Genomic DNA, 25,365 nt, shown 5'->3' on the forward strand with positions numbered 1-25,365 from the left:
GAACCTGGTGGTGTGGGACCTGATGGTTGAGGGGTAATAACTGTTGCTGAACCTGGTGGTGTGGGACCTGATGGCTGAGGGGTAATAACTGTTGCTGAACCTGGTGGTGTGGGACCTGATGGTTGAGGGGTAATAACTGTTGCTGAACCTGGTGGTGTGGGACCTGATGGTAGAGGGGTAATAACTGTTCTTGAACCTGGTGGTGTGGGACCTGATGGTTGAGGGGTAATAACTGTTCCTGAACCTGGTGGTGTGGGACCTGATGGTTGAGGGGTAATAACTGTTGCTGAACCTGGTGGTGTGGGACCTGATGGTTGAGGGGTAATAACTGTTGCTGAACCTGGTGGTGTGGGACCTGATGGTTGAGGGGTAATAACTGTTGCTGAACCTGGTGGTGTGGGACCTGATGGTTGAGGGGTAATAACTGTTGCTGAACCTGGTGGTGTGGGACCTGATGGTTGAGGGGTAATAACTGTTCCTGAACCTGGTGGTGTGGGACCTGATGGTTGAGGGGTAATAACTGTTCCTGAACCTGGTGGTGTGGGACCTGATGGTTGAGGGGTAATAACTGTTGCTGAACCTGGTGGTGTGGGACCTGATGGTTGAGGGGTAATAACTGTTGCTGAACCTGGTGGTGTGGGACCTGATGGTTGAGGGGTAATAACTGTTGCTGAACCTGGTGGTGTGGGACCTGATGGTAGAGGGGTAATAACTGTTCTTGAACCTGGTGGTGTGGGACCTGATGGTTGAGGGGTAATAACTGTTCCTGAACCTGGTGGTGTGGGACCTGATGGTTGAGGGGTAATAACTGTTCCTGAACCTGGTGGTGTGGGACCTGATGGTTGAGGGGTAATAACTGTTCCTGAACCTGGTGGTGTGGGACCTGATGGTTGAGGGGTAGTAACTGTTCCTGAACCTGGTGGTGTGGGACCTGATGGTAGAGGGGTAATAACTGTTCCTGAACCTGGTGGTGTGGGACCTGATGGTAGAGGGGTAATGACTGCTCTAGTTTTACATATTTCTTATTGAAATCTATAGTTTTCTGTTTTAAATATTGCAATCTGCTGCTGCAGCACAACAGTGTATTTCACGATATATGCCAGTGACATGAAACCAGATTTGGTTTCTGACATTCCAGTGCCGACGCATTGTGCCCACTGTGCTCTGGAAAGCAGCGACGGTGAGCCATGGAAACCTTGCCAGGGGGAGCCAGACAGAGAAAGGCAGCCACAGGGTGTGAGAGAGGAGGAGGGGAAGGGGATTTCATGACAGAGCTGTCACAGGATCGGCACGATGGGCTGAATGGCCTCCAGTGATGCACCATAGCTCGCGTTAGTGAAGCGCAAACGTATTAAAATTGGCAAGGCGGCAAGTAAGAGTCTCACAGAGAGATATAGAGGAGGAACAGGCCTTTCGGCCCGCTGTATCTCTGCTGACCTTTACCCATTCAGGCTCATCCAATGCAACGAGGAGGAATTTCTTTAGGAAGATGGTGGTGAATCTGTGGACTTGTTGCCAGCTGTGGGAACCAAGTCATTGGGAATACTTAAAGCAGTGTGTGGCATTCGACTGGGAAACAGATGGACCCATCACAAGTTTAAGAACTTTTCCCAGTGTGCAGGGTGGGAGACAATCTCAGTGACACCAGGAACACAGGAAAGATGAGTGCTGTAGAAACTTACTGGGCAGATTAGGGTGTTTTCCCCAACAGATCTGAAGGCTCCGTAAACAAGGAATGTCCCTTTAAAACTAAGGAGGAGTTTCTTCAGCCAGAGGGCGGTGAATTTGGTTCTTGATCAGTAAGAGAATCAAAGGTTGCGGGGAGAAGGCAGGAGAATGGGATTGAGAGGGATAGTAAATCAGCCATGATGGAATGGCTGAGCAGACTGGATGGGCTGGATGGCCTCATTCTGTTCCTATGTCTTATTGTTCTAGGTTTTTAAAATTTCTATCAACTACTAACCCCACCACCTCCCAAGATCCTATCCATTTACCCACCCCCACAGTCAATTAACCCAGCTTCCTGCATGTCTTTGGGATCTGGGAGGAAACCCATGTGGACACAGGGAGAATGTGCAAACTCCACACACAAACAGTGCCAGAGGTCGGGATCGAACGCGGATCTCTGGGGTGGTTGTATCACCGTGCTGTCGCAGGATGAGGAGACGCTGATGGTGGAGTTACTGATTGGCCTGACAGTTGTCCACTGACCGATACAGAAGGCTCCACGCCCCAGAACCCTCCAGACACCATCAGCGGCTCCCATGGGTTTACCTCCACCACTCTCTGCGTGTCCAGCCGCACGTTGAAGTCTCCGAAAATCAGGAACGGCACCTTCTCATAGCGGGTGTCCGTGATTCTGCGGAACGGAACAACACGGGCCTCAATCCTTAAGACTATAGGACAGAGGAACAGAATAAGGCCAATTGGCCTATCGAGTCTGCTCCACCATATCAACAGGGCTGATTTACTACCCCTCTCAACCCCATTCTCTTGCCTTCTCTCCATATTCTTTGACACCTTTACAAATCAAGAACCTATCAACCTCTGCTTTAAATATACCCAATGACTTGGCCTCCACAGCCGTCTGTGGCAATGAATTCCACAGATTCACTATCCTCTGGCTAAAGAAATTCTTCATCCCCGTTCTAAATGGATGTCCTTTTACTGTATTCTGAAGCTTTGCCCTCTGGTCCTAGACTCCCCCACTATAGGAAACATCCTCTCCACATCCACTCTATCTGTGTCCTCTGGTCCTAGACTCCCCCACTATAGGAAACATCCTCTCCACATCCACTCTATCTGTGTCCTCTGGTCCTAGACTCCCCCACTATAGGAAACATCCTCTCCACATCCACTCTATCTGTGCCCTCTGGTCCTAGACTCCCCCACTATAGGAAACATCCTCTCCGCATCCACTCTATCTGTGCCCTCTGTTCCTAGACTCCCCCACTATAGGAAACATCCTCTCCACATCCACTCTATCTGTGCCCTCTGGTCCTAGACTCCCCCACTATAGGAAACATCCTCTCCACATCCACTCTATCTGTGTCCTCTGGTCCTAGACTCCCCCACTATAGGAAACATCCTCTCCACATCCACTCTATCTGTGCCCTCTGGTCCTAGACTCCCCCACTATAGGAAACATCCTCTCCACATCCACTCTATCTGTGCCCTCTGGTCCTAGACTCCCCCACTATAGGAAACATCCTCTCCACATCCACTCTATCTGTGTCCTCTGGTCCTAGACTCCCCCACTATAGGAAACATCCTCTCCACATCCACTCTATCTGTGCCCTCTGGTCCTAGACTCCCCCACTATAGGAAACATCCTCTCCACATCCACTCTATCTGTGCCCTCTGGTCCAAGGCTCCCCCACAATGGGAAACATCCTCTCCACATCCACTCTATCTGTGCCCTCTGGTCCTAGACTCCCCCACTATAGGAAACATCCTCTCCACATCCACTCTATCTGTGTCCTCTGGTCCTAGACTCCCCCACTATAGGAAACATCCTCTCCACATCCACTCTATCTGTGCCCTCTGGTCCTAGACTCCCCCACTATAGGAAACATCCTCTCCACATCCACTCTATCTGTGTCCTCTGGTCCTAGACTCCCCCACTATAGGAAACATCCTCTCCACATCCACTCTATCTGTGCCCTCTGGTCCTAGACTCCCCCACTATAGGAAACATCCTCTCCACATCCACTCTATCTGTGTCCTCTGGTCCTAGACTCCCCCACTATAGGAAACATCCTCTCCACATCCACTCTATCTGTGCCCTCTGGTCCTAGACTCCCCCACTATAGGAAACATCCTCTCCACATCCACTCTATCTGTGCCCTCTGGTCCTAGACTCCCCCACTATAGGAAACATCCTCTCCACATCCACTCTATCTGTGTCCTCTGGTCCTAGACTCCCCCACTATAGGAAACATCCTCTCCACATCCACTCTATCTGTGCCCTCTGGTCCAAGGCTCCCCCACAATGGGAAACATCCTCTCCACATCCACTCTATCTGTGCCCTCTGGTCCTAGACTCCTCCACTATAGGAAACATCCTCTCCACATCCACTCTATCTGTGTCCTCTGGTCCTAGACTCCCCCACTATAGGAAACATCCTCTCCACATCCACTCTATCTGTGCCCTCTGGTCCTAGACTCCCCCACTATAGGAAACATCCTCTCCACATCCACTCTATCTGTGTCCTCTGGTCCTAGACTCCCCCACTATAGGAAACATCCTCTCCACATCCACTCTATCTGTGTCCTCTGGTCCTAGACTCCCCCACTATAGGAAACATCCTCTCCACATCCACTCTATCTGTGTCCTCTGTCTAGACTCCCCCACAATAGGAAACATCCTCTCCACACCCACTCTATCTGTGTCCTCTGTCTAGACTCCCCCACAATAGGAAACATTCTCTACACATCCACTCTTTCTGTGTCCTCTGGTCCTAGACTCCCCCACAATAGGAAACATTCTCTACACATCCACTCTTTCTGTGTCCTCTGGTCCTAGGCTCCCCCACAATAGGAAACATCCTCTCCACATCCACTCTATCTAGGCCTTTCAATATTCAATAGGTTTCAGGAGATCCCCCCCACCCCATTCTTCTGAATTCCAGTGAGTACAGGCCTAGAACATTCCAATGGTCCCCATATGTTAACCCTTTCATTCCTGGAGTCATTCTCGTGAACCTTCTCTGGACCCTCTCCAAGGCCAGCACATCCTTTGAGATAAAGGGCTCAAAGCTGCGCACAGTACTCCATGCTACGCTTAAAGCATGGCGCTGAGCTATAAACAACCTCACAGCAGCAGGAGGGGGTGAAACTCGTCTCCTCTTAGCAACTGAGGCGTGTCCATGACAGGATGGCAGTCCAGAAGGCAAACTAGAGCACCAAGGGCTCCCATCACTAATGGCTGTCCGGTGCAAGGGCTTCGACCAAGTTCTCTGCGGCTCAGGTTCAAACCCTGTAGCAGGGTGCCCACGTGGCATTTATAACTGATGGAGTTGCAGAGGGTATACGGCAGGGAAACAGGCGTTTTGGCCCATTGAGTCTGCACTGACCATTACAGAGTGAACTATTTACACCAGCCCATCTCACACCACCGCGCCCCCCCCCCACCAGAACAAGTCAAAGTGGGGGCTAGACACAGGGGAACACCCCCTCCGCACCGCCCCATCACAGACTCTAATGGCAGGTAGATTGGGGGATAGAAAGGTGGTAAAGCTTCCTCTACACCGTCCCGTCTCACACTCCCAAGGTAGAGTGAGGGTTAGACAGAGTAAACCTCCCTCTTCAAACTCCCTTCACACACACTCACATGGCAGGTAGAACGGGGAGGGGGGGTCAGACACAGGAAAACTGAAACGGATGCTCGTACGAGCAGCTGGTGCAGATCACAAGTCCTGGTTATGTGACCACTGACACCAGACGGACAATCTCTGAAGAGTATTGATAATGGCTGGGGTCACCCGTCTTGTAAAGACACTGCCCAGAAGAAGGCGATGGCAAACCAGTTCCATAGAAACATTTGCCAAGAACAATCATGGTCGAGGAAAGACCGTGATTGCTCACATCATATGGTACGGCACATAATGATGATGTTATAAAAGGACAGGTACCTTGGGGGTTTCCCTGCATTCTGTCCCAACACGCATTCTCATCGCTGGTGGGATCGCTCTGCTGCCAGAGGGGGGAGACAGCTTTTTGATCACTCTGGAGAAAATCGCTCTGCTTCCGGAGAGGGGAGACTACCTTTCAATCGCTGGTGGGATCGCTCTGCTTCCGGAGAGGGGAGACTGCCTTTCAATCGCTGGTGGGATCGCTCTGCTACCGGAGGGGTGAGACTACCTTTCAATCGCTGGTGGGATTGCTCTGCTACAGCGAAGGAAATGCCACTGCTGTGCCCAGAGAACTTTACCCAGGTTTTCTGTGTTTTGGATGTGGACTTGGACTATAGACTGTTCTTCCCCCAGTCTTACATTCTGTGTTTTTCACCTGATGATCTCTCTCGGTTTTTTTGTGCGGGGGTATGGTATTTGGGGGTCGATGTGCCTGCTCCGTGTTTGTTCATTGTCTTGTGCAGGGAGGGGGCATTCGGGGGATGATGAAGATACTGCCGTTCTTTTCTTCCTTGGATTCCTGGCTATCGGGAGAAGGAGAATTTCAGAGTTCTGTACTTTGATAATGAATGAACCTTTGAACCTAATCCCGGGACAATTTACAATGACCAATTAACCTAACCAGTACGACTTTGGCCTGAGGAAGGAAACTGGAGCATCTGGGGGAAATCAATGCATTCCACGGGGAGGACGTACAGACCCTCCTTGCATAATGGCACCAGAACTGAATTTCGAATTCCGGAACGCTCCAAGTGGTAGTAACGACACAGTAACTGCTAGGCTACTGTGGCACTGAGGGAGTGGGGGCGGGGGTGGTTTAGACACAGGGCAAAGATCCCTCCACACCATTCCGTCACACACACAAAGGGCAGGTAGAGTGGGGAATTGCTGGTTGTCTGTCCGACAATGACAGGAAACTGCGGGGGAGTTTGTAAAGTGGAAAAGCTGCTGCACGGGGCAGTTCCACTCTCGGCCTCGGAAGTCTGGGTCCGGTGGTACAAGAGCTGTCACAACTGGGGACTTTTTCTTTGTGTTAACGCCCTGGGAAAGGTGTCATTGCTGACGTAATGGTCGTTCTGTAGCAGCAGTGTCTGGGTTACGACTGGAGATAACGGGGGCTATGGAATACGCACTGTCCAATGGAGGGAGCTTTTTTTGTTCAAGGGATTTTGTTCGGCGGAAGATGGAGAGAGAAGATGCCAGAACAGGGAGGTAGGTGGTAGACTGCAGGACGGAGTGGATGTGGAATGGCGCTGGGAGTTGACGATGCCCGGGGGGAGTCAATGGGGGACTAACAGACAGGAAACCGTGAGCACCAAGTGCATGTTAGACTGTTTCATTAAAATGGCCCCTTTTTGTTTTCCTTTACTAACCCTCTAGTCAAATTAAGGATTATAAAGCTAAGTGGTTGAATTGCATATGGTGTAGTGTCTGTTATTTCGGGGTACTGATTGGTAACAGGGGAACACATCACGCAGCATCCACACAAGCAAGAGCTTCTGCACCTCAGATTTCACACGCTTGGCGGGGCCACAGACCGTCTTCCCCAGACTAACACTCTGGCCGAACCTGAGGGTCACATTTGCAGTCGATAACTTCGACTACTTCTGTGCCCTGTTACAGAGCCGCCTTCCTGGCCGTGGGATGTCACTGTTAATCCCATCCGCCCAATCCACCAGAGCTGACTGCATGCTAGGCCAGGCATGTCCCTGTCCCACACAGGGAAGAGACCGCCAGCTACTCTCCCCGGTTTAGCCCTTTTCTATCAAAGCAGCGTGCCGGGGCGTGGCCGCTGTCACATGCAAACAGCTACCTGGAGCCACAGGTGACAGGAGTGTAGGGGGTGTCCAGGGAGGGGTAGCACCCCTGGTGAAGGAGCTGGTCACTCACCTTTGGCCCCCACCGGACACTCAGCTCTCACCTGTGGCTCCAAGGGTGGGGAACAGACACAAGGCACAGCTCCCTCAGTCTGGGCTCGAGCCACTGCCTGAACCCCACGTGGCCCCTCGGAGAGAGAGTTGCTCACCTGCTGAGCACGTGGCCCAGTGCCTTCTGCCTGTTGGCCGAGAAGATAGACGGACTTTTCCAGGCAACGAGGTTTGAGGCGTCGTGGAAGAGATGAATGTTCACCAGGTCAAAGACGCTGTAGCAGGAAAAAAAATGTTAGCACATCGTAAAGTTTGGGAAGAGAGCAACCAGGTAGTGACTACCCATCGCTGCATTGTCGAGTTCTCGCTGGAGTACAGCCATTGTGTCTCTCTGTCCAGTCCGTGCACACTGACCATCACCCCCCTCACCCCCACCCACCTGTGCACAAACCAGGTTCTACCGCGGACATTTTCGAAAGGCAATGGCTCAGGGAGGAAGCATTCATCACCCAGGTCAAGCCCTCTTCTCATTGCTACCATCTGGGAGGAGGTACAGGAGCCTGAAGACTCACACTCAATGATTCAGGAACAGTTTCTTCCCCTCTGCCATCCGATTTCTGAACGGACATTGAACCCGAACACTACCTCACTACTTTGTTCTTGTTTTACATTATTTATTGAAATTTATCATAATTTTTTTTTGGGTCTTGCACACTGTACTGATACCGCAAAACAAAACATTTCATGACGTACCCCAGTGGTTCTGAAACTCTTCCCCAATGCTCACACCCTTCAATCCCACCCCTCCCTTCCACCCATATAAACCCACCGCCCATCCACACCCCACACAGAATCCTACAGCAGGGAAACAGGCCGTTCAGCCCAACTGGCCAATGCCGGCCTAGATTCCCAACCAAGCTTAGTCTTTCTTGTCCGTCCCCATAAAAGCACCCCCACAAGTGCACCCATCAAACCCGCCCACCCATGTCAGGCTCCCGGGAGATTATTGCTGGTCTGGTAGTGAAGCCCTACTCCCCCACAGATTTAAGGTGGAGGGGAGGGGAGGGGGGGGGGTCACAGTTTAAAGGCGGTGTACGAGGCAAGCTTTGCCTCCCCCTCACATTGAACGGGAGATGCCGGGGAGGAGGCATTTGGACACCAAGGAGCAGGCAGGGAACAGAAGGACATAGTTCACTAGCAGGCAGATGGGATTGGACTAATTTGGTGCCAGGGCAAGCACAGAGACGATGGGCCGAATGGCTTGTTAGTGCTCTGTCTTGTACAATAACCACTTAGACAGCAGAAGGGGCTTGGTCTGTCGGTCCTCGCCAGGCTGGGTGCAGGAGCGCTGTCCCACCAACAGCTTGCGGGGAATTCTCGGCAGAGAAATGCAATGTTAGCGTTCATTTCGAGAGGACTAGAATTAAAAAAAACAAGAAGGTAATGTTGAGGCTTTATTGGTCAGACTGCCTTTGGAGTACTGTAAGCAGCTTTGGGCCCTTTATCTAGGAGGTGCTGATCCTGGAGAGGCTCCAGAGGAGGAGTTTAAAAGAAAAGGGGAGGGGGAGCTCACTGAAATCCATCTAATATTGAGAGGCCTGGACCGGACGCGTGTGGAGGGGGTAGTAATGGTAATAGCATTTCCTATAGTAATGGAGTCTAGGACCAGAGGGCACAGCCTCAGAATAGAGGGCCATCCCTTCAGAACAGAGGTGAAGAGGAATTTCTTTAGGCAGAGGATGAATTGCCACAGGTGGCTGTGGAGCCCAGGTTATTGGGTATATTTGGGATAGGCATTTGATCAGTAAGGTCGTCAAAGGTTCCGTCGAATGGTGGACTCGGTGTGTTGACTGGCCTAATTCTGCTCTCGTGTCTTGCTGCTTAAGGCTCACATGAGAAATGTGAACCAGGTTTCAGGCTTCGGCCTGGAGGTGGCCAGAGCTGAGGGGCCGTTCCTCACCCTGCCCGGGACATCCGAGAGCTGGAAGGTCAACAGGGAGAATGGGGAGTGAATTCCAACCCGGGATGGGAAAAGTGCCACTCAGTACCAGAATGGTACAGGCTGGCATTGAAACTTCCTCAGCCTCCCACCAGCTTCCTGTTTTCCGATTGGCTGCCTAGATAATACCATCAATGTATTCTCCGGCGCCCGAGGCGCCATTATAGGGGTTTAAAACCAATCAGGGCATCGATGAGGTGGACAGACACAGTCTTTTCCCCACGGTAGGGGAGTCCAACGTAGGAGGGTAGAGGTTTACAGTGAGAGGGAAAAGACTTAAGGGAGAACCTGAGGCCCATGTGTCCGGTGGAGGCCGAGAGGCCTGTCCTGGGGTTGGGGGACAGTCTGTGCGAGTGAGTAGAATGGGGTGAGAGAAGGGGGACTTGTTCTGCTGGTGCTGTCTTGTTGCTTGTTCTGCCAAGCACTGTGGGTATGCCATGTTGACACCAGGATGTGAGGTGACACTTGCCAGCTGTCTGCACCTCCTTATTGGTGATTACCGCAAACGACACGGTTCATCGTACACGTGATAAATAAATGAATCTGAATTTGAAGGGAATTCTTCTGCAGACAGAAGTGGATGGGTGCATGGAACAAGTTGCCAGACATGCTACAATTACAACATTTTGAAGACATTTATAGAGGGGGGGAGGTTTGGTGGGATGCTGCCCAGACAGAGGCTAATGGGACTGGCTTGGATAGATAGATTAGTTAGCATGAAGAAGGTGGGCCGAAGGGCCTGTTTCCGTGCTGCATGGTTCTATGATCTGAAGGAGGAGAAAATTTCTGCTTCTCTCCATTAACCGTTTCACCAGGCCAGCCAATCAGAAGACAGGAAGCTGGTGGGAGGCTGAGGGAGATTCGATGCCAGCCTGTGCCAGTCCAATACTAAGTGGCACTTTTCCCATTCCGGGATGGAATCCACTCCCCACTCTCGCTGGCTCCTCCCCGTTGACCCTCCTGCTCTGGGAAGTCCTGACCCTCAACTGCTGTCACTTGCAGGCCGAGCCCTGAAACCTGGCTCCCATGTCTCACGTCAGCTCTCACCCGCCCTCCCTATACCCCGAATGAAACGTGGGACTGTGCCGTACTGATCCTGGAACCTCCAGCGCGTCCGGATGTAGCCTTTCCGAGACCACTTGAACTGGAAGGGAAAGAGAAGCCAAAGGTCAACTTATTAAGTGTGGAACTGCAGCAGAAAAAAATCTGTTTTGTTAAGTAGATGCAAAAATCTGAAAGCATGTACTACTAGTCTCAGGGGTTTGGAGTGTTGATACAGTACACACACGCAATGCCTCCAGCTCATTGTGATAAGGCTCTCAGTATGTTCTGAGGCAGGTACACTGCACGTCTGGCTCAGGGTGATACAATATACACGGCCTGCACATCTGGCTCAGGGTGATACAATATACACGGCCTGCACATCTGGCTCTGTATGATACAATATACACGGCCTGCACGTCTGGCTCAGGGTGATACAATATACACGGGCTGCACATCTGGCTCAGGGTGATACAATATACACGGCCTGCACGTCTGGCTCTGTATGATACAATATACACGGCCTGCACGTCTGGCTCAGGGTGATACAATATACACGGGCTGCACATCTGGCTCAGGGTGATACAATATACACGGGCTGCACGTCTGGGTCAGGGTGATACAATATACACGGGCTGCACGTCTGGCTCAGGGTGATACAATATACACGGCCTGCACGTCTGGCTCAGGGTGATACAATATACACGGCCTGCACGTCTGGCTCTGTATGATACAATATACACGGCCTGCACGTCTGGCTCAGGGTGATACAATATACACGACCTGCACGTCTGGCTCTGTATGTTCCTCCAGTCATTTGTCTGTGTTACAAGTACACAGCACATCTGGCTCAGTGACACAGCGAGCTGCAACAACGCATTTTGCACATCTGGAGTAGGATGGTGCACATTTTGCACATCTGGTGCTGGGTGATACAATGCACACACACCGGGTGTAGGGCAATGTGATGGGTGCATTACGAAGGACCCCACACTCCCCTCACACAAACTCTTCTACCTCCTGTCGTCTGGGAAAAGGCTCCGGAGCATTCAGGCTCTCACGACCAGACTATGCAACAGTTTCTTCCCCCAAGCTATCAGACTCCTCAATACCCAGAGCCTGGATTAACACCAACTTACTGCCCTCTACTGTCTTGTTTACTAATTATTGTATTGCCCTGCACTGTTTTGTGCACTTTATGTCGTCCTGAGCAGGTCTGTAGTCTAGTGCAGTTTTTATGTTGCTTTACGTAGTCTGGTGTAGCCTTGTGTTGTCTCACATAGTCTAGTGTAGTTTTGTGTTGTTTCATGTAGCACCAGGGTCCTGGAGGAACGTTGTTTTGCTTTTACTGTGTACTGTACCAGTGCTTTATGGTTGAAATGACAATAAAAGCTACTTGCACTTGGTGTAGGGTGGTACGACACACACCGGGTGTAGGGTGGTACGACACACACCGGGAGTAGGGTGGTACGACACACACCGGGTGTAGGGTGGTACAACACACACCGGGAGTAGGGTGGTACGACACACACCGGGAGTAGGGTGGTACGACACACACCGGGTGTAGGGTGGTACGACACACACCGGGAGTAGGGTGGTACGACACACACCGGGTGTAGGGTGGTACGACACACACCGGGAGTAGGGTGGTACGACACACACCGGGAGTAGGGTGGTACGACACACACCGGGTGTAGGGTGGTACGACACACACCAGGAGTAGGGTGGTACAACACACACCGGGTGTAGGGTGGTACGACACACACCGGGTGTAGGGTGGTACGACACACACCGGGTGTAGGGTGGTACGACACACACCGGGAGTAGGGTGGTACGACACACACCGGGTGTAGGGTGGTACGACACACACCGGGAGTAGGGTGGTACGACACACACCGGGTGTAGGGTGGTACGACACACACCGGGTGTAGGGTGGTACAATGCACACACACCGGGAGTAGGGTGGTACGACACACACCAGGAGTAGGGTGGTACAACACACACCGGGAGTAGGGTGGTACGACACACACCGGGAGTAGGGTGGTACGACACACACCGGGAGTAGGGTGGTACGACACACACCGGGTGTAGGGTGGTACGACACACACCGGGAGTAGGGTGGTACGACACACACCGGGAGTAGGGTGGTACGACACACACCGGGTGTAGGGTGGTACGACACACACCGGGTGTAGGGTGGTACGACACACACCGGGAGTAGGGTGGTACGACACACACCGGGAGTAGGGTGGTACGACACACACCGGGAGTAGGGTGGTACGACACACACCGGGAGTAGGGTGGTACGACACACACCGGGAGTAGGGTGGTACGACACACACCGGGAGTAGGGTGGTACGACACACACCGGGAGTAGGGTGGTACGACACACACCGGGAGTAGGGTGGTACGACACACACCGGGTGTAGGGTGGTACGACACACACCGGGTGTAGGGTGGTACGACACACACCGGGAGTAGGGTGGTACAATGCACACACACCGGGAGTAGGGCGGTACAACACACACTGGGAGTTGGGCAGTGCGATGCACACCGGGAGTAGGGCAGTGCGATGCACATCTGGCTCCTACCTCAGGCCAGAAGTCCTGCGGGAACCTTTCCTTCTCCATCATGCTGTTGCCTTCCAGCTGTGAGTTGTGAACCTCCTTGCCGAGCACCTCCTTGAACCCTTGGGCTGGACGGAAGCAGGCAGGAAGGTGGTCAGCTCGAACAAGGGTGGAGGGACTTAGCAACCGACCCGCGCAGGGACTGGACGACACTGGAGAACAGCGGGCATCGGGGAGGGTGGTGGTTGGAACCCCAATACTGGCAGTCTCAATCACAGGCAAGAGTTTGGGACAGTTGCAGGTGTCACAGAGAAGTAAACAGACCCTTCGGCCCATTTAATCTATACCAACCATCAGCCCCCAATTTATTAAAACTGATCCCATTTTTATCCTCCCCACATTCCTGTCTTCTTCTCCCTGATTGCCCCCGCCCACCTAGGCACTGGGGGGGTCATTTACACTGGTCAATTTTTCTCAGCTAACTTGCATTACTCTGGGATGTGGTAGGACCCGGGAGAAACCTACATGGTCACAGGGAGAACGTGCAAACTCCACGCTGACAGCGACAGAGGTCAGGATGGACACCGGGGTGCCTGGGGCCGGGAGGAAGTGGCTCTCTCCTCTGCGCCACTGTGCTGTCCACTCCCCTCCGGTCCAGGACAGGGTGAGGTTTCCCAATCTCTCTCTCAGTCAGATATTCAGGATTGGCCACAGTTAGCGCGGCTCTATCACACCTCGGAGTTCCAGTATTACCTGTCAGGAGATTGTCCTGGGGGGGGGGGAAGAGAGGGGTGGGGGGGAGAAAAGAGGTGTGGAAGAGAGGGAGGTAGAGAGGGGGAAAGAGACGGGGAAGAGAGAGAGGGTGTGGAAGAGGGGAGGAAGGGAGAAAATCACATAGGGAGAGTGATTCGAGGGCAGAGTCTGTAAGTATAAAATTGTAAACATTACCTTTGAAGTCGAACTGGAGAACAGATTGAACAGATTCGTGTAGGAAGTACATGCTGCCCAGGGCCTGGGGAAGAGGAAGGGCAGAGAGATGAGGAAACAGGGAACAGGTTGCTTGTGTGAAGGAGGGGGAGCTGGATGAACGTCCCTCAGTGTGACACGTGTACCCCACAGACTTCCGCAGGAACTCATGGCACCCTGGGGGGACAACTGCCCTAGGGGCCTTTGGGAGTTACGTCCTTTGGGTCTTCTGACCAGATCCTGTGCTCCACTTCCTGACAGAGAACACAGAACAGGAGCAGGCCTTTCGCTTCACTAGGTGGTAATAGAGCAGCCCAACCGGCAATCCAATTAAACCTATCTCTTCTACCTGCACAACATCCACATTATTCCACTCTCTGCACACTCATGTGCCTCTTAAATGCCCCCATCATAAATCTGCCTCCAGCACCACTTACAGACACGCTGAAAAGGTAAAAGAACTTCCCCACACATCTCCTTTACTTACTCCTCCTCACCTTAAATGCACGCCGTCTGGCATTAGAAACTTAGAGAGCTCACCAGCTGCCTAATCTCTCTATGCTTCTGATAATCTTACAAACCTTTACCGGGTCTCCTGTCAGCCTCTGATCCTGAACCGTTCCCTCCCGCACCAGAATGAGAGACCGACCAGAGGTTGGTCAGTCAGAGACACAGATTGATACAGGTTTGACAGGGAGGCTGTGAGGAAATTCTTGCTCAACCTGAATATAAGAATTACATTCCTACAGAACAGAGACAGGCCGCTCGGCCCATCTCGTCCCTGATGGCAAAGTCTCCCATCTCATCTATTCCCATTGAGGGGAGTGCTGTCACTCAGGGGGTGTTGCGAGTGTGGAACCGCCAGTGGAGGCGCTGGATACACGCTTGACCACAGCATTTAAGAGAAGTTTGGATGGGAGGGGTACGGAGGGCTCTGATCTGGGTGCAAGGAGGACGAGGCAGAAGATCAGTTGGTACGACTAAGATGGGCCAAAGGGCTCCGTCACTCACTTTGCCGTCATTTGGCTCAGATCCAAGGATTCCCAAACTGTATTGTGCCATGGACCCCTACCGTTAACCAAGGGGGGTGGTCTGTGGACCCCAGGCTGGGAAACTCTGATGCAAAGCATTTTAGATGTTATTAAATCTACTTGCTTCGATCACTTCCTCTACCAGCAACCTGGCAGCCCATTGCACACACCCACCACTCTCTCTGTAAAAACCATGCCTCCTGACGTTTTGACTAGAGTATAAAAGCAAGGATGTGACGTTGAGGCTTTATAAAGCTCTGGTGAGGCCTCCCTTGCTTTGGACCTTGGGACCCTAAGGATGTGCTGAAACTGGAAAGGGTTCAAAGGAGGTTCTCGAAAATGATTCAGGATTGAAAGGCTTATCGTATGATGAGCATTTCATGGCTCTTGGGGCCTGTACTCACTGGAATTCAGAAGAGTGATCTGAGGAGGGATCTCACTGAATCTGGACAGAGTGGACGTGGGGAGGTGGTGGTAGAGGAAAGTCCATTTCGAATGGAGATGAGGAGGGATCTCACTGAATCTGGACAGAGTGGACGTGGGGAGGTGGTGGTGGAGTCTAAGACCCGAGGGATGTCCTCAGAGTGAGGAAAGTCCATTTCGAATGGAGATGAGGAGGGATCTCACTGAAACCTATTGAATCTGGATAGAGTGGATGTGGAGAGGTGGTGGTAGAGGAAAGTCCATTTCGAATGGAGATGAGGAGGGATTTCTTTAGCCAGAGAGCGGTGAATCTGTGGAATTCATTGTCATAGGCAACTGTGGAGGCCAAGTCATTGGGTATATTTAAGGCAGAAGCTGACAGTTTCTTGATTAGCCAGGGCACGAAGGGATACGGGGAGAAGGTAGGAGATGGGGCTGAGAGGGAAATGGATCATCCATGATGAAAGGATGGAGCAGACTCGATGGGCCAAATGCTCTATTCTGCTCCTGTGGTCTTATGAACAGACTCCCTAAACTTTCCTCCAATCACCTTAAAATCATGCCCTTTCATATTAGCCATTTCCACCCTGGGAAAAGTCCTTGGCTGTCTACACAATCTCTGACTCTCATCATCGTGCACACCTCCATCTCAGCCTCCTTCGCTCAACCTATCCCCATAATGCTCTCTAATCCAGGCAGTGTCCTGGTAAATCTCTGCACCCTCTCTAATCCAGGCAGTGTCCTGGTAAATCTCTGCACCCTCTCTAATCCAGGCAGCATCCTGGTAAATCTCCTCTGCACCCTCTCTAATCCAGGCGGCATCCTGGTGAATCTCCTCTGCACCCTCTCTAATCCAGGCAGCATCCTGGTGAATCTCCTCTGCACCCTCTCTAATCCAGGCAGCATCCTGGTGAATCTCCTCTGCACCCTCTCTAATCCAGGCAGCATCCTGGTAAATCTCCTCTGCACCCTCTCTAATCCAGGGAGCATCCTGGTCAATCTCCTCCGCACCCTCTCTAATCCAGGCAGCATCCTGGTAAATCTCCTCTGCACCCTCTCTAATCCAGGCAGCATCCTGGTCAATCTCCTCTGCACCCTCTCTAATCCGGGCAGCATCCTGGTAAATCTCCTCTGCACCCTATCTAATCCAGGCAGCATCCTGGTAAATCTCCTCTGCACCCTCTCTAATCCAGGCAGCATCCTGGTCAATCTCCTCTGCACCCTCTCTAATCCAGGCAGCATCCTGGTAAATCTCCTCTGCACCCTCTCTAATCCAGGCAGCATCCTGGTCAATCTCCTCTGCACCCTCTCTAATCCAGGCAGCATCCTGGTAAATCTCCTCTGCACCCTCTCTAATCCAGGCAGCATCCTGGTAAATCTCCTCTGCACCCTCTCTAATCCAGGCAGCATCCTGGTAAATCTCCTCTGCACCCTCTCTAATCCAGGCAGCATCCTGGTAAATCTCCTCTGCACCCTCTCTAATCCAGGCAGCATCCTGGTCAATCTCCTCTGCACCCTCTCTAATCCAGGCAGCATCCTGGTCAATCTCCTCTGCACCCTCTCTAATCCAGACAGCATCCTGGTAAATCTCCTCTGCACCCTCTCTAATCCAGGCAGCATCCTGGTAAATCTCCTCTGCACCCTCTCTAATCCAGGCAGCATCCTGGTAAATCTCCTCTGCACCCTCTCTAATCCAGGCAGCATCCTGGTCAATCTCCTCTGCACCCTCTCTAATCCAGGCAGCATCCTGGTAAATCTCCTCTGCACCCTCTCTAATCCAGGCAGCATCCTGGTCAATCTCCTCTACACCCTCTCTAATCCAGGCAGCATCCTGGTCAATCTCCTCTGCACCCTCTCTAATCCAGGCAGCATCCTAGTAAATCCCTTCTGCACCCTCTCTAATCCAGGCAGCATCCTGGTAAATCTCCTCTGCACCCTCTCTAATCCAGGCAGCATCCTGGTCAATCTCCTCTGCACCCTCTCTAATCCAGGCAGCATCCTGGTAAATCTCCTCTGCACCCTCTCTAATCCAGGCAGCATCCTGGTGAATCTCCTCTGCACCCTCTCTAATCCAGGCAGCATCCTGGTAAATCTCCTCTGCACCCTCTCTAATCCAGGCAGCATCCTGGTAAATCTCCTCTGCACCCTCGCTAAAGCTTCCACATCCTTCTTAGACCGAAGGGACTAAATCTGCTAAAATGGTGCGAGTCTGCAGGGAGTGTTATTGGTTTAATATGTACCTATGTCCGAATTGGACCGCACTATGTTGGTTTAACAGTTAACAAGAGTCTAAGGTTCAATACAGTGGCTGGCTGTGCCCACTTGGTACCAGAATGAAGACCGGGCAGGTCACCCTGGACACACTGACCTGAGAGGTCGCGGGTGGGTCAGTCCAATCCGGCCAAAGCAGTAGCCGCCCAGCACTGGGCTCTCCCCCCACCCCCAGTGTGATGACCAGTGACCCAGAGTCAAAGGGAGCAGATTCACAACCACACTCCCCACCCCATCACCCCTGACTCGGAGAATCCTCAGTTCCGCGAATTTTCACCCACCACTCACGTGTTCCAATGCAAAACTCTCCCGTGTTCGGAAATCATTAATCAAACACTCAAACCGTGCACAGTTCAGTAAGAACCTATTGACTCATAAACGATTATACATCAAAATCCCATTTTTCCAGGGTGGGTGGGGGGGAGGGGAAATAGTCAGTAGTGAAGGGCTCAAAGATTAACTGGCCAAATTTCACAGACAAATGGGGAATCAATCAGAACTCACACTGGGCCTGGGATTCAAGGAAGATTCTGGCATTTTGTGTCATTTTTAATCACCGGTATCGGTCTGACACACATAGAGCTGTCTGAAGATTGAATTCATTATATAAAAATGGGCAGATCAATAATTTTAATCAGTTTATTAACTTTCTCTCTCAGCTGCGAAGCGAATAGTTTTGGAATGAGGAAGCTGCGATTACTTAAACCTCGTCTTGTACCACCTGGTGGAGCGGATTCTGCTGGGGGGGGGGGGGAGATGCACTGAGCAACGTCTGAGGCACTTTCTGCACCCTCAGCCTCTCCTTCCGAGGCCTGGACCTTTGGCCAATCCCTGCACTCATGTCTGGGAGAACGCCTGGCCAGGTTTCTCCCAAATGTCTGACTGTCCCGATGAAGGGTTTCGGCCCGAAATGTTGACTCTCCCACTGGGGAAACCGAAGGCCAATGTCTATGGATCTGAATTGGCTGGAGGCCAGGGGTGGGGGTGGGGGCCTGTCCTGTGGTTAGGGGACTGCGTATATGTGTGGGTGGGTGGGAGGGAGAGGGAAAATGGGGCTCATTTTGCCACTGTTTTGTGTTGTTCTGCCCAGCATGGTGGCCATGCTATGTTGGTGCCAGTGTGCGTGGTGAAATTTGCGGGCTGCCCCCGGCACCTCCTTAAGTCTGCCTTGGTTGTTAACGTAAACGACATACTTCACCGTATGTTTCGATGTACGCATGACAAATGAATGAATGCAATCTATTTAAGTATCTGTCTAACTGCCTCTGAAACCCGGAGATTGTTTCGAATTCTACCAACTCCTCAGGCAGCGAGTTCCACTTCTCGCTTAAAAAAATCCTTATCCCTCCTTTAAATCTTCCTCTCCTTACATTAAATCTACACTCAGTGGCCTCTTTATTAGGTACACCTGCTTGTTAATGCAAATATCTAATCAGCCAATCATATGGCAGCAACTCAATGCATAAAAGCATGCAGACATGGTCAAGAGGTTCGGTTGTTGTTCAGACCAGACATCAGAAAGGGGAAGAAACTTGATCTAAGTGACTTTGACCGTGAGATGATTATTGGTGCCAGATGGGGTGGCTTGAGTTTCTCAGAAACTGCTGATCTCCTGGGATTTTCACGCACAACAGTCTCCAGAGTTTACAGAGAATGGTGTGAAAAACAAAAAAAAGCATTCAACGGGTGAAAATGCCTGGTTAATGAGGGAGGCCAGAGGAGAACGGCCAGACTGGTTCAAGCTGACAGGAGGGCGACAGTAACTCAAATGTTACAACAGTGGTGTGCAGAAGAGCATCTCTGAACACACAACACATGGAACTGCGAAGTGGATGGGCTACAGCAGCAGACCACGAACATACACTTGGTGTACGCCGTCTTGTTTTAGAAACCCCTGTCCTGTGGGTACTTCAGCAGCTGGGACGCTTGGCTTTTAATCACCGGCCTCTCTGGAAGCTCAGGAAGTGGAGAGACGCTCTCAGCCTCAAACTTAGCAAAGAGATTTGAGAAATCTGATTACTCCGGGAGTGTTGATCCCCGGAGACAGATCGTACATTTCATGATTATGTAACACATGAACTCTCCCTCCACTCTGGACCACTCGTCACTCTCTGTGCGTCCAATCTCACTCCTGAGTGAGTTTAGAGTTAGATTTATTTATCACACCTACATCAAAGTCTACAGTGCAATGCATCATGTCATTGTCATCATGTCATGGCGTCATTCAATGTCTGTAGTGAGATGCTGAAGATGTTCTATAGGTCTGTTGTGGAGAGCGCCCTCTTCTTTGTGGTGGCGTGTTGGGGAGGAAGCATTAAGAAGAGGGACGCCTCACGTCTTAATAAGCTGGTAAGGAAGGCGGGCTCTGTCATGGGCAAAGTACTGGAAAGTTTAACATCGGTAGCTGAGCGAAGGGCGCTGAGTAGGCTACGGTCAATTATGGATAACTCTGAACATCCTCTACATAGCACCATCCAGAGACAGAGAAGCAGTTTCAGCGACAGGTTACTATCGATGCAATGCTCCTCAGACAGGATGAAGAGGTCAATACTCCCCAATGCCATTAGGCTTTACAATTCTACCGCCAGGACTTAAGAACTTTTTAAAAGCTATTATTAATGCTTTTTGAGATAGTGATTTAGATGCATATCATATTTTTTACTGAGTTAAGTATTGTATGTAATTAGTTTTGCTACAACAAGTGTATGGGACATTGGAAAAAAAGTTGAATTTCCCCATGGGGATGAATAAAGTATCTATCTATCTATCTATCATTAGAGTTAGCGACCTATACAACCCAATGGTGTGCTGGGGGCAGCCCACAAGAGTCACCTCACATTCTGGCGCCAGTAGGCTACAGCCGCCCTGCGCGGGAGGAACTCAGCAGGACAACATCTCCTGTGGGGGGAGGGGGAGGAATCGTCAATGTATGGGTTTCCTCGCACAGTCTGAAGACGTACTGGTTGGTGGGTTAATTAGTCATCGGAAATTGCCCTGTGATTAGGCGAGGGTTAAACGGGGGGATTGCTGGGCTGCGCGGCTCGAAGGGCCTGTTCCACACCGTATCCCAATAAATAAATAAAATAAACGACAACAGCAAGAGGTCAACACAAGTGAAACAAGCCCCTTTCCTCCCTCCTGCCCTGGGCTTCCAGCCTCCAGTGTATCGTCTCTTCACAGCCTTGAGCCAGGGGTACGCCTTTCCAAGTTTTTGTATCTACCGCCCCGTGGGAGGCAGAACGCCTGGGGTGAGAGGTCGCTGACCACACTGTCTGCTTTACCGAGGCAGCGAGAAGCATAGGCAGAGTCCATTCGGGGAGGCTGGTTTCCGAGCTGCGTCCACACCTCTCTGCAGTTACTTCTGGCCGCGGGCAGAGCCGTTGCCCACTGGAGAGCGGCTTTCTGTGGTACCTCTGTGAAAATTGGGGTCTGTGGGGTTTCATGGTGAATGGTGCAGGGACTGAAAGGGTTAACTCACGAGGCTGGGAATGCACAGACCCACTGGTGCTCTGCGAAGCCGGAGAGGGAGTCTATGAAAAGGGATTGGCCTCCAGTAGTTGGAAATAGGACAAGTGGGGTGAAGTCTTAAAATGATCACCAGCTGTTCAGGGGTAAAACCCCATTCCCACTCCTCCCCCCATATCAGAGATCTCCGGTGCCTGCACTCATTTCTGTATGACACAAGACGTGGGGGGAGAGTTGGTTGGATGTCCATCCCGAGACCTGAATGCATTTACTCCAACCCTGGCCCTGTTTTGGGTAAGCTGCCATTTGCAGGTCAGCCACCAGATGGCAGCCTATCACCAGAAACCAGGTACCTGCTTCTCTCTCTCTCACACACACACACACACACACACACACACACACACACACACACACACACACACACACACACACACTCACACACACACACAGAGGAAGAACTCAGCAGGTCAGGCGGCATTTACGGAGGTGAATAAACAGCCAATGTTTCAGGTCGAGACCCCTCATCGGGACTGGATCAGGACGACCTTCATCGTCAGTCCTGAGTTTATCTATCTATTGAGATACATTGCAGAACAGGCTCTTCCAGACCTGTGAGCTGTAGTGCCCACCAAACACTAACAGGACAATTTACGATGATCAATTAACCTGCCAACTGGTATGTCTCTGGACTGTGGGAGGAATCTGGAGCACCCAGAGGAAACCCATGCACTCAGGGGAATGACGTATAAACGTCTTCCAGAAGACGCTGGATTCCAACGCCCCGAGCTGTAACAGCGTTGCACTAATCGCCATGTTACCATGGAAACATTCTTGAACGGATTTCTCAATCTGTTTCACTTCGACCCTTGCACCTTGTTTATCTGCCTGCACAACACATCGCTGGACCTCGACCTGTGAATGATTTGTCAATGACACAAACAAAGGTTTTTATCAGGTCAGGTACAGGAGGCAATAATCGACCAATGACACTGGGCAACAACGATTCTGCTTCCTGAATACTTTTCAGTGTATCCTATGGATTTTGGGCTGCTGACCATGAGAATCACCATGAAGTTTACCTATCGCGCACCAATCCTTTGAAATCAGCTGTATTTGTTATTTCAATTCAGAACTAGGTCAGGGTAACTGATGCCAAGATTAAGGAAAGCATTTTTGTTGGTCCACAAATCAAACAGGTCAATAACAGGAAATCTGAAGAACTTCTGGTGAGACCGGAGAAAATCACATGGAAGGCATTCAAGGACGTTGTTGAAAGTTTTCTTGGCAACTACAGAGCACCGAACTACGTGCAGCTCGTTGAAAACGTGCTTCAAGCTTTCAAAACCATGAAGAGCAACATGTCACTAAAGGTTCATTTTCTGCACTCCCATTTAGACTTCTTCCCTGCAAATCTTGACAAGTGAACGGTTTCACCAGGACATTGCGGTCATGGAGAAACCGTATCAGGGCAACTGGAATCCATCAATGCCGGCTGATTATTGTTGGACTCTTAAGCGAGAAGCCTCAGACACTGAGTACACATGAAAATCATCAACAAAACATTTTTAGCTTAGTTGAACTATTGCAAAGCATCAGTAATTAAACACATTATATTTAATAAAAGTTAATTTCTTGTCTCTCCAAATCCCCACATGTTACAAATAGTCTGTAATTCTAGTTGCATTCAGCTTCAATGGTCTGTCATAAACAAATATAATTTCTCAGGAAACAAAACTGAAAAAAATTTGCTGTCCAGTGTGCTGAACAGACAGCTGAGTGATTAACAGCAATCCCAGCTGACGCCAGGAGATCTGACTCGATCGACATGGACTCACCGTGAAATGGCCGTGAGCAGAGAAATGCTCATCGAGGTACACACGCACTCTGTCGTACTGTCGCATCTCCTCACTGGACAGAATACCACTGTGTGGAGACAAAGCGAATCTGAATTATCACAACGTGCATAAGGCCCATCGACACAGGCAATCACCCCTCCCCTTCCATATTCCCTCCTGTAACGTATTCTCCCCATGTTCCCATCATCTCTCTCCGGATTCTAATAGGGAATTAATTCCCAACCCACATGTCACTGTGATGTGGGAGGAAACTGGATTATCCAGGGAAAACCTACACATTCACAGGGAGAGCATGCAAACTCCACATAGACAGTGTCGGAGATCGGGATTGAACCTGGGACTTGAGGCAATTACTCTACAGGACAGTGCAAAAATCTCAGGCACATATATACAGCTAGTGTGTCTGAGACTTCTGCACAGTACTGTAGTAATTTTATGTATTGCCACAAAACAAAAACAAATTTCATGACGTGTGTGAGTGATGATAAACCGGATTCTGATATGGGTCTCTATTGCGGACTGAGAATGGGAAGGGGGCAGGGAGAGGGGAATCATGGTTGGGAAAAGGGGAAGGGAGAGGGGAGGGAGCGGGAAACACCAGAGAGACATTCTGTAATGATCAATAAACCAACTGTTTGGAATTAAATGAGCTTGCCTGGCGTCTCAGGGCTGGGTGTGTCTGTATCCATGACACCCTATGGCACTCCTCCACTGCCACCTGTCCCACACCCCTCCTGCGGCTCCCCATTCTTGACATTCCCAACATCCTTTGCTCCCGCCAGATTTACAAACTCGTTCTCCACTCCACGTTGACAAAAACACAGTTCTGTGCAAGATTCTTAGGCGCCTTAGCGATATATAAGTGCCGAGGACTATTGCACGGTACCGTACCCGCTGCGCCACAGCCACACTGGGCACTGGATAGTCTCCAACACCCTCGACACAAGAGAAAATCAAGAGACCGGCAGATGATGGAGATCAGAAATAAAAACAGAAAATGCATTAAACGCTTGGCAGGTCAAGCTGCGTTCGCGGAGAGAGAACAACAATCGGCGTAGTGGAGCTGAGAGCTGATAAACGGTCCCAGCTTTGAATCAGTAACCATTTCTCTTCCTGACCTGCTGAGTGCTGTCGGCATTTTCCGGTTTTATTCTCCACTTGTAATAACATCCACTCCTGAACTCCTGCCACAGGCAGTTCAGATCAAAGGCAGAAGGAAGGCCACGATCGCCCACGTCGTACGACACGGCACGTAATGACGACGATTAATATCTTTCCTGTAGCATTACTGTCTGGCATGGAGGCCCCAAGGCACAGAGGCTGCAGAGGGTTGTGGACTCGATCATAAAGTATGGAGCTGAATTAGGCCATTTGGCCCATTGAGTCTGCTCTGCCATTCTATCACAGTCAATTTATTTTCCCTCTCAACTCCATTCACCTGCCTTCTCCATGTAACCTCTGATGCCCTTACTAATCAAGGACCTATCTACCTCCGCTTTAAATATACAATGACTTGGCCTCCACAGTTGCCTGTAGCAATGAATTCCACAGATTCACCACCCTCTGGCTAAAGAAATCCCTTCTGATCGCTGTCCTATAGGGACACCCCTCTATTCTGAAGCTGAGCTTTCTGATCCTAGACTCCAATTCCACTCTGTCTGGGTCTTTTAATATTCAACAGGATTCAAAGAGACTCATTCTTCTAATCTCCAGGGAGCACAGAGCCAGAGCCATCAACTGCTCTTCAAACGTTAACCCTTTCATTCCCAGAGTTATTCACAAACCTCCTCCGCACCCTCTCCAAGGCCAACACGTCTTTTAGTCTTCGTTCCCCACCACCAAACACATCTTTGGGAGTTGGTGCTCCATCGCCAAGGGCCTTCACCATCTGGGACATGTCCTCTCCCCATTACTACTGTCAGGGAGGAGGTAGAGGTGAACTCACACAACAATTTGCTCCTCTCCACCATCACAGGCAGGTTAGGACAAAGGCCTTTTCCACGATTCTTTGACTGCAGTACCCAGCAGTGACTGATGGGGGTGCTGCTGAATCAACAGTAATAGGAAGACAGTGCTGACTGCACACAATTGTACAGTGCCTATAAAAAGTATTCGCCCTCCCCCCTCCCTTGGAAGTTTTCATGTTTCATTGTTTTACAACTTTGAATCACAGAGGATTTAATTTGGCTTTCTTGACACTGATCGACAGAGAACACTCTTTAGTGTCAAAGTGAAACCAAATTTC

The 25,365-nt window shown here is 50.8% G+C and overlaps 1 protein-coding gene across 1 annotated transcript in view; it reads right to left on the bottom strand.

Moving 5' to 3' along the window:
- Positions 1-25,365, bottom strand: part of LOC140735688 (inositol polyphosphate-5-phosphatase A-like) — a 74,387-nt gene that overhangs the window by 13,768 nt on the left and 35,254 nt on the right. Inside the window, exons 4-9 of the mRNA XM_073061051.1 lie at positions 23,100-23,187; positions 14,057-14,120; positions 13,133-13,236; positions 10,592-10,644; positions 7,660-7,776; positions 2,275-2,359 (exon numbers count right to left, since the gene is read on the bottom strand). Of these exons, the coding sequence (XP_072917152.1) occupies positions 2,275-2,359; positions 7,660-7,776; positions 10,592-10,644; positions 13,133-13,236; positions 14,057-14,120; positions 23,100-23,187 (511 nt within the window). The remainder of the gene's footprint in view (positions 1-2,274; positions 2,360-7,659; positions 7,777-10,591; positions 10,645-13,132; positions 13,237-14,056; positions 14,121-23,099; positions 23,188-25,365) is intronic.

This window comes from Hemitrygon akajei, chromosome 1 (assembly GCF_048418815.1).
Source record: "Hemitrygon akajei chromosome 1, sHemAka1.3, whole genome shotgun sequence".
Taxonomy (NCBI): domain Eukaryota; kingdom Metazoa; phylum Chordata; class Chondrichthyes; order Myliobatiformes; family Dasyatidae; genus Hemitrygon; species Hemitrygon akajei.